This window comes from Equus asinus, chromosome 20 (genome assembly GCF_041296235.1).
Source record: "Equus asinus isolate D_3611 breed Donkey chromosome 20, EquAss-T2T_v2, whole genome shotgun sequence".
Classification (NCBI taxonomy): Eukaryota; Metazoa; Chordata; class Mammalia; order Perissodactyla; family Equidae; genus Equus; species Equus asinus.
In genome coordinates this window covers 59935334-59950260 of record NC_091809.1, presented here as the reverse complement: position 1 = coordinate 59950260, position 14927 = coordinate 59935334, and the positions used below count along the sequence as shown (strand labels likewise).

Genomic DNA, 14927 nt, shown 5'->3' with positions numbered 1-14927 from the left:
ATCATCCAGATAGGGAATCAATAAGGAAATAGCCCATTTGAACAACCGTATAGACCAAATGGACCTAACAGACATATATAGAACATTCTATGAGACAACAGCAGAATACACACTCTTCACAATTGCACATGGAACATTTTCTAGGATAGACCATATGCTGGGCCACAACACAAGTCTTAGTAAATCCCTGAAGACTGAAATCATTCCAAGTGTCTTCTCTGACCACACTGCTATGAAACCAGGAATCAGTAACAGGAGTAAAACTTCAAAATTCATAAATACATGGAAATTAAACAGCACTCTCCTGAACAACCAACAGATTAAAGACAAAATTAAAGGGGAAATAAAAAAGCATCTTAAGACAAATGAAAATGGAAACAACATATTGAGACTTACGGGATGCGGCAAAAGCAGTTCTAGGAGAGATGTTCATAGCAACCAATGCCTACATTAAGAAGCAAAATGATCCCAAATAAACAACCTAATTCCACATCTTAAGTAACTACAAAAAGGACAAACTGAGCCCCAAGTGAGCAGAAGGAAGGAAATAATAAAGATTAGAGTAGAAATAAATGAAGTATAGAACAGGAAAACAAGAAAACAGATTAACAAAACAAAGAGCTGGTTCTTTGAAAAGATAAACAAATTTGACGAACCTTTAGCTAGACTAACCAAAAAAAAAAGAGGACCCCAAACAACAAAATTATAAATGAAAAAGGAGACATTACAATTGACACCAGAGAAGTGAAAAGAATCATAAAAGGCTACTATGAACAATATGCCAATAAATGGGACAACCTACCAAGGGCAAATCAGGAAGAAAGAGAAAATCTGAATATACCAATTACTAGTAAGGAGATTGAATCAGTAATCAAAAATCTCCCAATGAAGAAGAGCCCAGGACCAGATGGCTTCACTGGTGAATTTTACGAAATGTTCAAAAAAGAATTAACACCAATCCATCTAGAACTCCAAACAACTGAAGAGGAGGCTACACTCCCAATCATTTTACGAGGCCAGCATCACCCTGGTACCAAAGCCAGAAAAGGATACTACCAGACAAAAAAAACTACAGGACAATATCCTTGGTGAACATAGATGCAAAAATTCTCAACAGAATACCAGCAAACTGAATTCAGCAGCACATTAAGAGGATCACTCACCACAATCAAGAGGGATTTATCCTTGAGATGCAAGGATGGTTCAACATCCACAAACCAATTAATGTGATACACCATGTGGAAAAATGAAGCATAAAAATCATATTATCATCTTAATATATGTAGAAAAAGCGTTTGACAAAATTCAACATCCATTTATAATAAAAACACTCAACAGGGGCCGGCCCCGTGACTGAGTGGTTAAAGTTCCACGTGCTCTGCTCTGCTTTGGCAGCCCAGGGTTCACAGGTTCAGATCCCAGGTGTAGACCTACTCCACTTGTCAGTCATGCTGTGGAGGCATCCCATACACAAAGTAGAGAAAGACTGGCACAGATGTTAATGAAGGCTAATCTTCCTCAAGCCAAAAAAAAAAGAAGAGGACTGGCAACAGATGTTAGCCCAGGGCTGATCTTCTTCACAAAAAAAAACCCAACAAAACACACTCAACAAAGTAGGTATAGAGGGAATGCACCTCAATATAATAAGAGCCATATATCACAAGCCCACAGCTAATGTCATACTCAATGGTGAGAGGCTGAAAGCTTTTCCTCTAAGACCAGGAAGAACACAAGGGTGCCCACTCTCACCACTTCTATTCAACATAGCAGTGGAAGTCCTAGCCAGAGTAATTAAGCAAGAAAAAGAAATAAAAGGCAGCAGAATTGGAAAGGAAGAAGTAAAATTATCTCTATTTTCAGATGACATGATTTTATATATAGAAAATCCTAAAGACTCTACCAAAAAACTGTTGGATCTAATCAATGAATTCAGCAAAGTTGTGCGAAACAAAATTAACATACAAAAAGCAACAGCATTTGTATACACTAACAATGAATTATCTGACAAAGAAATTAACAAAGACAGTCCCATTTTCAACAGCATCAAAAGCAATAAATACTTTGGAATAAATTTAACCAAGGAGGTGAAAGATTTCTAGTCTGAAAACTAGAAGACATTGATGAAAGAAATTGAAGAAGACACAAATACTGGAAAAGTATCTCATGATCATGGATTGGACGAATATTTAGTCCATATTACCCAAAGCCATCTATAGATTCAATGCAATCCCTATTAAGAATCCAATAGTATTTTTTACAAAAGTAGAAAAAAACCCTAAAATTTATATGAAACCACAAAAAACCCTGAATACCAAAGCAAGATCTTGCGAAAGAACAAAAAATTAGGGGCATCACACTTTCCAGGTTCAAATTATATTACAAAGCTATACTAATCAAAACAGTATGGTATTGGCATGAAAACACAAAGACCGATGGAATAAAAAAGACAGCCCAGAAATAAACCCATGCATATGTAGTCAACTAATATTTGACAAGGGAGCCAGGAATACTCAATGGAGAAAAGACAGTCTCTTCAATAAATGGTGCTGGATATTCATATGTAAAAGAATGAAACTAGATCCCTATCTTAACACCACGCTGAAAAATTAACTTGAAATAGGTTAAAAACTTAAACGTAAGACTGAAAACCATAAAACTCCTAGGAAAAAACACATGAAAAAGCTTCTTGACGTGGGTCTTGGCAATGATTTCTTTTCGCTATGACACCTACAGCACAAGCGGCAAAATAAAAAATAAGCAAATGGGACTACCTCAAACTAAAAAGCTTCTGCACAGCACAAGTAATGATCAGCAAAATAAAAAGACAACCTACAGAAACAGGAAAAAATATTTGCCAACCATCTATCTGATAAAAGTTAATATCCAAGACATATAAAGAACTCACACAAGTTTATAGCAAAAAAGTAATCCAATTAAAAAAATGGGCAAAGGACCTACATAGACATTTTTCCAAAGCAGATATACAAATAGCTAACAGGTACGTGAAAAGATGCTCAACATTACGAATCATTAGGGAAATGCAAATCAAAACCATGATGAGACAACACTTCACACCTGTTAGAATGGCAGGACCACAATGGAAAGATATACATGCTGGCAAGGATGTGGAGAAACAAGAAGCCCTGTGCACTCTTGGTGCGATGGTAAAGTGGTACAGCCACTTTGGAAAACAGTATGGACACCCCTCAAAAAATTAAAAACAGAATTACCATATCCAGCAATTCCACTTCTGGGACTATATCCAAAAGAAATGAAAACACTGTGTCCAAGAGATACCTGTATCCCATGTTCACAGCAGCATTATTTACAATAGTCAAGACATGGAAACAACCTAAGTGTTCATGAACAGATGAATGGATAAGGAAGTCATGAGATAGATACACACACACACACACACACACACGCATACAAAATGGAATATTATTCAGCCACAAAAAAGGAGGAAATCTTGCCATTTCTGACAACATGGATGGACACTGAAGGCATTATGCTATGTTACATAAGCAGGCAGAGAAGACAAATAAATAATATATGATCTTTCTTACATGGGGACTCTAACAAAAAACCAAACTCATAAAAAAAACAGACCAGATTTGTGGTTACCTGAGGTGAGGGGTAGGGGTGGGGGCAATTGGATGAAGGTGGTCAAAAGGTACAAACTTCCACTTATAAGATAAATAAGTACTAGGGATGTAATGTACAATGTGATGACTATAGTTAATAGTGTGTTGTTTCATATATGTTATATATAAAAGTTGTTAAGAGAGTAAATTCTGAGTTCTCATCACAAGGAAAAAATTTTTTCTTTTCCTATTTCTATTTTTTTTGTGTGCAGGTTTTTTGGTATCTACATGAGATGATGGATGTTAACTAAACTTATAATCACTTCATGATATAAGTCAAATCATTATGCTATACACCTTAAGCTTAAACTATGCTGTATGTCAATTATACCACAATAAAACTGTAAAAAAAAAAAAAAAGGAACTGTTAATATTTAAGTGTAATAATGGTATTATGATTATGTTTTTAAAAAAGTATTCATGTTCCTAGGTGAAATATACAATCACAATACGCACACCTTTATGACAAAACCTACCGAAGTACTCTTTAAGACAAACTTTTAGGCCAATTTAATCATTTACACCTTTCTCCAGAGTAACATTCCATTACTTGTAAAGTAACTGTTTACTTTTTCTGTTTGTTTGTTTCTTTCTTTTTTGTCACACTGTGATGTAAAAAGAGTTAATGGGGATGTTTTAGCTTGGGATGAGAGTTAGCGTTCATGTCTCAGGAAATTTTCACAAATAATCCAAGAACAACTGTTAAGAATACATGTACCAAACTGATACGAGTAGAATAAAAAGTCTTATGAATGGACTTCTCAACTATTGTCTACAGCTATTCATGTAAATAAGTCTTCTGGTTCTGAAACTTCTCTCAAGGAAACTGTACATCTCTAGAGAGTTAGTGCCTCTAATAGGCTTCTATCAAATTTAAACATTAAACACAGTAACAATGTTGTACCACTAATTTCACGACTACTACTCTGTTTCCATCCCTCGCCCTCCTCCTCACCCCTTTTCCTGCAAATAATTTGTTCTCTGGATGATTGCAATGTCTTGTTTTAGGGGCTTTCATGGGATGGGAGGAGGATATCCCAAGATGAGAATCATATTTTCTGCATATCCCCACCAGTTAAGATTTTATAATTCTTTACCAAAAAAATTTTCTTTTTAAAAAAAACTAACCCTCACCACAAAAGCAGTTATGTTTCCCACCCACTCACCAAAGATTACTTAGAAATAGTGGCCCCCTTCAGCCACTCTCCAGGTCAGTGATTCTCAACCTTAGTTACACACTAGAATCAGTGGGCATGTTTTTATGCTACTCACCCCACTCCGATTTAACTGGTCTTAAGCGGGACCCAGACCAGTATTTTTAACGTTCCAGGTAATTCCAGGTGCTACTAATTTTGAGAAACATTGCTCTAAGATTTCTTCCAGTTCTAAGGTTTTATAATTTTTAAAATTTAAGTGGAACAGTATAACTTACTAGATGAAGTTTCTAAGATTCCTCTGCAAGAAACCTCTTTAATAACTGGGTCATGCAGGAAGTTAAAAGCACCTAATTTTTTCACTGTCACCCTCCATCTCCTATAGTCTGTATCTCCCCACCTGGATATAAACTTCACGAGAGCAGGAACTTATCGGTCTAATTTGCCACTATATGCCTGTGCCTAAACCAGCGACTAGCAGAGTGGGCAGTCAAAACAAACATCTGTTCTCTGAATAAGTGAATATAATTCTGCCTGATTTTCCCACTCTACACTCCTTGAGACAACATCTGATGATGTTAAAAATTACTAGCAATTTTCAAATGCAATCTCAAAAACATGAGTTGAACACAATAAACTGTCTTTGAGGAGTTGAAGCTGTTCTTTAGCACAAACAACTTCTTCATAGTAGTTATGGAAATTCTCTCCGACATCAAATCTTAGGTCTGTCTATCTATCTAACACTATTTGCATTTAAAGCAACCTGTCAGGCCAACTGGTTCCTGTCTTACAGTAGCTACAACCTGAGAGGAAGTTTCCATTTAATATTTCTTTCACACATAAAACATTTCACTCAAAATACATAGAAAAAGGCAGTATGGAATACAAGATTATGTACCTGATGAATTCTTTCCACTTCAGTAAGACTTTTAGCATTTCCCCTGGGGGTAAAAACTGGAATACAGAATTATTTGAGTAGGCTATTCCCAAATTTCCACTGCCTTCTTCTGCAGAAATCTAAGCCCAAGCCAGATCCATCTGCTCAAAACTGCTGCAGTCCTGCCATGTCTGTGGATAAAACCAACACTACCAGAGTAGTTCAAGTGACTGGACCAAGGATGGGTCACCAGGCCAAAGGCAATCATGTATGGATGGAATATTAAGGGAGAGTAACTACTCTCAAAGTGGCTTGGTACAAATTATGCCCAAGAAAAGAACTTCAAACTGGAGGGTGGTACCGTGAACCGCCGAGATTCTTCTTGGGGAAGCCTAAGTGCTAAGTGATCAGGAGAAAGTCGTATCCTGAATGATACTGAGCTGTTGTTGTGGTTACTGATGAGACCTGCTGTCCATTCTGGACCACGTCACATTCCCTTGTATCCTTGCTCAAACCCATTATGAAAAATAATCTGGGCATGTGTCCTCCTTGCACTATAAAGAATAAATTTATCCATCCACGGACCCTACACTATAAACTCTCTCACTATATAAGAAATGGGGGAAATTATTTCCTATATAAGCTGAAAATGCATCAAACAAGTCCCTGCAGAAAAGAATGTCAAAAGTATGCCTATCCTCAAATAATGATTAGAGCCTATAAAAAAACAGAACTGTTATATACAATTCAGTGGAACAATTGGAAAGTAACCTCAATTCCTGTTTTGTTGACCTCAAGTATCTATCTTACTCTATAGACGAAAAAAAAATCAGCTATAATAATGGATAAGATTGAAGCATAAAGCAGTCATGTCTGCAAAATGTATCTAGTGATTCTTTGATAAGGTTAGTTAGTAACTACAAAATATGTATTTGGTTCCACAATTCAGTTCAACCAACATGTGTGCACACCTATTACATACCAGGCATAGTGCCAGGTGCTAGGATGAAGAAATCATAGATATCACTCTCAAGGAACTTAGATGAAGGCTAAAAAAACAAAGAAAACGGAGAAAAAGGATTTGTTGAATCTACTGTGGTGAGTCCTATAAAAGTGACAGGCCGCTGATGTTGTAAGCAGTATTGCTGGCAGTCTCCACTTTTTCCAACAATACGTTCCTGGAATACACATCATATGAGCGTTTGCCAAAGAAAGATGTTACATTCCTTTTGGGATTGGTGCCAAATAAACTGCATTAAATAAATAGCACCAAATAAATTGTTAAACAATATGTTCAAAACACAATGTTTCAACAATTAGAAGGGTCTGTTACTATAAAAGAGAAAATATTAAGCATCATGTCCTACAAACATACACAAATTCAACAAGTTACATAAGGGTTTTCAAGATTCAAAGAGGATATAAGAGGAATATAACAGTTAGGGGAAGTGTTACACATGGAACAACAAAAAATTTTTATAATAGTGTATTATCCAGTCTCCTTAGAAAAAAATTTTGGGGCAATGATTTCTTTTTTTCTCAATAAATTTTCCTGGGCTAGAAGGGGCATCTGAAATCATCCCACTTACTCTGGAGCTGTCCTTAAAGCACAGCACTGATCTTTAACAAACGTTCATGGTTGATGTCGGTGGTATTTCTTCACTGAGAAGCGGTTTTTAAAGGTAAGGCCACACGGCAGTTTTAGGAAGTGTGGTGAAGGGTCACAGGTTTTAGAATCCAAGAAACTGAGTTTCAAACTCTGAATACGCCATGTGATCTTGGGCAAGTTTCTCAACTCTGTGTTGGGGCTAAGTTTCAGTTTCCCCCTGTGTAAAACAGAACCACACCGGCCTCACCACTGTTCGATTATGAAATGCACGAGAAGAGTCTTATACATTGTAGGGATTCAAGAAACACTGGCTCTTAATACTATTGTTGTTACCTTTACCTTTCTTCTACCTCCTTGGTTTATACGAAATTAAAGTTCAGCAGTACAGAATGAGATTCAATAAACGTCAAAAGGAAAAAACACCTAATAATCTAATATTGAAAAAAAAAACCCACCCACAACTGTCCAACAATAATCACTATTACATTTCAGGGTAGTCTATCTATTCTTTTTCTCCCCCCAATGAAAATTTTTCTGTGGAATTATTAAAACTAAAATAAAAGTATATCCTGACTACCTCCAGCCAGAAACCAGTAGGGAAGGCAGAAAGGATGAAAAGCACAGAGGTAAACTGACAATATGAACTACGTGGAGCACTGGGACTCCCACAAGAGTAAAAATGGCACAAAATTGCACAACAATGTAAATGTACTCAATGCCACTGAACTGCACACTTAAAAACGGTTAACATCCTAAATTTTATGTTGTGGATATTTTTTCATAATGAAATAAAAAAAAACAAAAAATAACTCTAAAAAGTCAGGGCTTGGTCCGTTTTGTATCCTCAGCACGTGGAATGTGTCAGCACATTAGAGACACTCAATAAATGTGGGTTGAATAAAAGTAGAGAAAATGGGTCTAGTGATAGGATCTTGTACCTTTGGCTAGTTTCTACTTCAGTTAACTCTGAAAAATAAGGATAGTAAGAAGACAACCTAAATAATGCTTACAAGAAACATGTCTTGACGGTTTACTACTGATATTTATGACATCAGCCTGGTTCCTTTATCTTTCCATGCTAGTGAACTCAGAATTCCAAAGAAGAAAGCCATTTGTCCCACACTAAAAGCACAAGGAAAGCATCTCACCAATTGTTTCAACAGGGAAGATGGTGGGATGAAGTCTGACTGATGGTTGAAATGTAAGGAGGGTCTCCCTAGAGTTGGCCAAGGCAAATGAAGGCTTCTGTGGCTGACTAGCTTAGAGTGACTTGTTTCACCAGAAAAACCAGCAGACTTACATATTCATATTTCACATCTGCAGGCAGAGTGCAAAACCTTCACACCCAAAACTGTGCTTCAAAACTCAGCCTGAAATTTCAACATGCTTTTAGTTTTAGAATGTATTCACATCTTTGCTAGACTGAGAAAGACTGTTCATCCAGGGGACCATTATTTATGATGCCTAGTAAGGGCAGCCCGTGAGGTAGGCTTTAGGGACTCATGAGTGAGTAACTCATGGTTAAAACAGATCAGTGTACCAGCTTTCATGCACTTTCCTGGCTAATATCATTTCACGTATCCTAGACAGATGAAAATCCATTTCTTGAACCTTTTTAAACTCACCTGGTGATGTAGTACTGGTGTTCTGTGGGACCATAGATCTCACTGTGCTGCTTGAAAATCCTATAAAAATAAAGAAATATCCTGTGATGAAAGGACATTTAATATTTAACCAAGAACACTAGCAATATGTTCGGAGGTGGTGGTGTGGGGGAGGGTAAATTATTCCACAGGAAGTTCCACTTTTGCCACTGTTGCTATGAAACGTACCTTGAAACTATCAGTAAATCTAGGACTGTATTGACAGATTTTCCAAGACAGAAAACATATAGCTTATGTAAAAAACACTTACATAGTACTATGTACCAGCCACTGACTGACTACATTAGCTTTTGCCAAGGTTCATTCACCCACATGAGGACACGGTGACTGGTAAGAGAGAAGTCGATTTCTGCTACTGACAACACTGCTCTTCTGAGTGGAGTGGACCATCCTGGGAGGGGCCCTTTTTATTCATGGGTGCCCCTAGGTCTTGTAGCACCAAAACCCCTAACTTGACACAATGGAGAGAAGACGAAGTGGGCAGGATTTTCATTTTTAATTGCAAGCCTTCTCAGTATGATTCTTTTAATTTTTAACTAATACCTTAAAATTTGGGAAGGTTTAGAAGAATTCTATGCCTCAGTTAAGCAACTTCTCAGAGTGGTTTATTCACCTTGGGTCTTTGTGTAATGGAAGATTAAATACATACACCACATAGGAAGAGAGCAAGTGTATCATTGTGTACTTTTCACAAAGACAGCCCTCTCCCACCAAAAAAAACCCCTCAAAGAACAAAGAAAAGTAAGCAATAGCAACTTGGAAGGATCCATCTCTACTGTGTGTGCAAATTTCCTCCTCTTGATGGAACTACAATCCATTTATCACAGAAGGATATGGTGTGAAGATTAAACTGGAAAAAGATCAAGATCAGTAGACTATTCAGATGTATCTAGCAGTAGTATCAAATAACTGATAATATTGTGAAGAGCTTACTACATGCCAGGCCTCCTGGGGAACATGTAACTTGTATTAGCTTACCTAACCCTCCCAACAATTCTGAGACAAGAATATAGTTCTGCAGTGACAGGAACTGAGGCCCAGAGAAGCCCACCCAGGCTAATAAGTGGCAGTCTGGATGCGGACCAGGCTGTTTGATTCCAAAGCGTGTACATGTGAGAGCCAAAACAAAACTACTGATTTTCTACTGTAAACCTGCTGTTCCCCCAGTCTTCCCAGTTGTTGCTATAACCAGTTGTTCAACCCTCAAACCAAGAGATCATCCTTTGATTCTTCCCTCTTTCTCACTCCACCACCCAATGCATTAGCAAGTGATTTCAGTTCCCTCTCTGTGAATAGATCTAGAATCCATGCACTTCTCTCTACATTCATGCACTATCAGCACTATCAGATCTTTCACCTGGACTACTACAAGAGCCTCCTGGTTCTCTCTCCCTGCTGTTATTACTTTTATGAGGGTTGATTTCCTGGCAACCTATCTTTTTCTTTTTTGCTTGAGGAAGAAGACAGAAGCGGATGACCTTTCTAGCTCTTTCTAGTGCTAGCACCTTTTCTCTTTTTTGCAATAAATACTTATGAAACACCTACGGTGGGCAGGCCCTGTTTTTGCATCCTAAGAGACAATGTCATGGACAACATAAGTATAAGGAGGCCGATGCTTTACTTGACAGAAAGACCAAGCATTAGAATAGAATGCACTGAATGGAAGAAAAGAAAGTTAAATTCATGAAGTGGCATAGACTTACTAAGGATTAATTTCATCTCCTAATTGACTACCCATTATGGTGGCTTTTGAAGCCTGGGACTCGCTTTAGAAAGTCCCTGTTATTTGGAGTCATGTCCACCCCACCCACCACCCCCGCTCCCCACAGCCTGAGAACACTTTAACCACGGCTTGCCTGAGATTTGATAGATGTAATCAAGAGAGCTGGAAGTGGCCATCTCCTGGCAACCTATCTGAATTCTTGAATACAGCATTTCTGAAGCCACCTTAACTCCTGGGCTTTTCAGTTAAAGAGTCAATACAGTCCCTTCTTTCCCCCAAGGTTGTTCAAAGTGAACAAGTTTCTGTCACTTGCCACCAAGAGTCCTGATTAATAGCCTCTCCTTCCCCACCCTTATGTCTTTCATTGTACTACCACAGTCTATCTTGTTTGCTGGTTTGCTAACTTGTTCACAGTCTCCCCACTCCTCCAGCTGAGGATATTTATGAAACTAAGCAGCAGACTGTGAAGGATATTTTAAAAGAATTTCAGTAACATTTTTACCTCCCCCCACAATATCCTGGGCAATGGCAGTATTGTGGGTTTAAGCATTGTCTACTTGAAGAGCCAACATCACCTAATGTGGCTTAGTGGCAAAACGGTTAATTGAGAGTTTGGATTCTGGTCTCTGAAATCCAACATGTATTAGTTGTTTTACTTTGAATAAGTTAGGTAACATCTAAGCCATAATTTCCTCATCTATAAAATGGGGATAATACTATGAGGCTCCAATGGGACCATGTATGACCTCAATTAGCATAGCATGAGGTACATGAGAAAAGTGCCTGGTAAAAATTAGCTATATAAGCTCTTAGCACGGTTGTTAAAAATCACTGTACCTCATAGTGACACCTTATACAGATTACACGCTGCATATGAAGACTAGGACAACATTTATTTGCTTTTTTGAGAAATCCTCTTCTTTTACTCTAGTTTCAAGGTGATATTATAGTCTGTAGAAATGGATTCCAGCTCCTGTTGGTTATACTAGTTCATGAAATGAAGGCTCTCCTATAGTAGAACATTCATTCCAAGTTTTTCAAATAGCACTACCTCTAGCGAGACATTAAGTGATAAACAGAACAGTCCAACAGTGGGTATTAAAATAGGGCAAAAAAAAAAAAATAACTGTGTTATGAGGGCAAAAGAAAGAAAAGCAAGGACACTCAATTTCTCTAATCAGTAATTCACTAGAGAAATAAAAATGTTTACTTTCACAAATTAACAAATTTTTAAAAATGGAGACCTCCTCCATAAAAATTGGTATAAAATTAGCACCAAGATATACTGTTCCATTCCAGATTGTTCAGTTTTACAATAAAACATCTCATAATACTGAAAAAATCATGGACATGATTTACTGATCATTCTTTTCTTAAATGATCTCAAAATTGTGTCCATAAAGCCAGTTTGTCACATGCACAATTCAGCAAAGCAAATAAAAAAAAATTCAGCAAAACAAAAATAGTTATTGTGTAATTCACCTAGATTATTCTAACAAAAGCAGGTGTTGTGCCTGAACCGTCTGGTTTTACAAACTGCTGTCTTTATCTCTTGCTAGATAAAACTAATCTAAGGCTAAATACACAGCGGATGGATAGAATTTAAAAACATGAAAAACTTGGGTCACTTAAAGTAACTTATCCTATTTACTGACCACTACCCAGTGACCTGACTTCTATAATAGCTGACAAAGAGAAAACGGAATTTACACAGCAAATCCCAGTTTTCTGGCCTTATCCAAAAAAGACTTTTTAAAGAAAAGGTCTAAAGGAACCACCACCCATCCCCCGCCGTGTCCCCCCCGCCCCCCCAGAAATGTCAAAATCATTTTGTATGGCCTTATTGACGATAAGGTCGTGGGCTCCTGACGACCGTGAAGCTGTGACCTTAAGGCTGCACAGCTGATGCCTGTGTTTATGGCACACGAGGGGCGGAAGGCGAGCATCCACAGGGGCATAAGCCTCACCTGCGCCCAGGAGGGCAGGGTACGCTCCCCAAAAGCTCCCAACCAGCCACGTTAGCCCCAAAGTCTTAATTTTAAGAGTCTGGGGAACCTTAAGACTAGAAATCACTTGTGAGCTATTATACAGACGATAAAACGCCGGGGAGACGACTGAACGGTTCCCCCAACTAACTGGTAGACATGTTTCCGCAGGAATCGGTAGACATATTTTTCAATCCACCTAATGTTGTTTACAAAAGGAAGCCTTAGATAAACTCGAACCTCCCAAAAAACATTAACTTCAGGCAAAGGCTGTAACAACTCATTTCAAACCTCCGCGGAAGGCTCATCCTTCGAGTAACTCAACAGGTTGCACGCACTCCTCCAGGCCTGCGACCACCGCTTGCGGAAAAACTGAGGGGAAAGGACCGGACAATTTCTAAAGCAGGTGGTCAACCGGCTGGAGCCTCAGTTTCCCCCAGCCCCATCCAGTCACCTCCAGGTCTGCCCAGTGCAATTGGCTTAAGACATGCAGAACTTTCGGCACAACCAGATCCCAACTTGGAACTCCCGCCTGGCGGCGCGCCTCCTCCCTGGATGGGGACTGGCGACCCCCGCGGCCACTTACTCTCCTGGTCTGAGCTGTCCACGGCGACCTTCAGCAGGGCTAGCAGCAGCAGCGCCCCCAGCATCACCACGGCCCAGCCACCTCGCGCGCCGAGTCCCATTGTTCTGAGGGCAGGACGCAGCGGCCTCGTGGGTCCCCAACCAAGGTGGCGGCGGCGCTAGGAAGAGCGGCCCCTCTGCACACCGGGGCCCGCTCCGCGTCCCCTTCCGCCGCGCACGCCTCCCCTCGCGCCGCCTGCCCCCCCAATGACCAAATACGGAGCGGGAGCCGAGCCTGGACCGGGCGTCGCTCGCCAAGCCCGAGCTGCGGGACGGGGCGGGGCCGGCGCGCGGGGGCGGGGCTTGGGGCGGGGCCGGCGCGCGGGCAGGGTTTGCGGGGCCGGGCGGTGTGATTCTCCTCTGCCTCCCTCTCTGACGCGCGCCCCTGAGCCCCAGGACCCTCGAGCAGTTTCCTTTCTCTTCCGAAATGGCAGTTTTGTTCTCTTGCATCAAAGCGAGTACCGCTGCCTTTCCGGATACCGAACATGTCGGGCTTCGCTGGGCCCGGAAGGAAGTCTTTGAAGAGTAGTTTTCAAGTGGGGCCCGGGGTTGCATGCGGCTCAGAGTGAGAGGGGAAAGTTGCAGGCGGGGCAGCAAAACAGAGAGGTCGGGGAGAGAAACTCGAGTGGATAGGATTTCCTCTGAGGGGTCCTGGCCGTCAGCTCTTTCCTTTCCAGTGACCCAGCCTAAGTGTGGAGGGAGGGCAACCTCGACAAATTCATTGCTTAAGTTCGTACGGGAAACACCCATGATCTCTATACCCCAAATTGTACCTCATCCTCTTCCACCGGTTACCTGCATCTCTAGATAAAGATACATTCTGTGCGCAAAAAGTAATGGAGTGGGTAGGGGTAGAGGGAGAACAGAAGAGTTGGTAGGTTTTCACACGCAAGTATGGCCACCAAGGTTGGGAGCACACAAGTCTAACCTAGCCTCATCTGTCCTTGGTAGCTGCTGTCCCAGTTCAGATGGAATAACCTGTTTTGCATAGTTTTTGTGTAAGTCTCTCTTAAGCCTTTGGAGCCAGTTCTACACACCTATCCTGACTTGATGTGCTTCTAAAGCCTGCATCTTGTTTCTGCTAAGAACTCTGAAGTGACCTGTAGCAACCGTGGCTGATGCAGAAGAGCCACAAAAATTGAGCTGCGATGGCAGACAGAGCATCCAGGGCACTTAAAGTCACAGTGAATCCTCCACCTGCTGTGCTCTGAATGTTGCAGATCTTTGGCATCTGTCACAGACTTCATGATGTAAAGGCCACAATGTCACAGTTAAATTCCACCCAAAATGTTGTGAGAGACAATACTTTCTGTTCTCAGGTAAGTCTATATTAATATGGACATGACCGATCACAAAAGTCACCTGGGGCAATCTGTCCTAAATTTATAGACTTCCACCTATCGATTGAACCAAACCAGAGAACACTCTCTGGCATCCACCATGTGCGAAAAGCAAGCACTACGTATTTAGCTTTTGGTTACTCTTTAATTGGGGAATCTGGGTTAGGAACAAATTGTTCTGGTGACTGCCTTCCCTATTGTCCAAACATTTCACAATCCAGGCCCAACCTGTCTTTCTAGCCTTGGTTTGGCTGCCCGTGAATGAGAGTGCTTTCTGGTTCCTGGCATTTGTGTACAGTGTTCTCTC

The 14927-nt window shown here is 40.2% G+C and overlaps 1 protein-coding gene across 1 annotated transcript in view; it reads right to left on the bottom strand.

The window, feature by feature from the left end:
• The window catches only part of LOC106843112 (uncharacterized), a 53694-nt gene extending 39649 nt beyond the window's left edge, over positions 1–14045 (bottom strand). Inside the window, exons 1-2 of the mRNA XM_014860013.3 lie at positions 13243–14045; positions 8910–8969 (exon numbers count right to left, since the gene is read on the bottom strand). Coding sequence (XP_014715499.2) covers positions 8910–8969; positions 13243–14030 — 848 coding nt within the window. The 5' untranslated portion in view covers positions 14031–14045. The remainder of the gene's footprint in view (positions 1–8909; positions 8970–13242) is intronic.
• Positions 14046–14927: the final 882 nt, after the last annotated feature.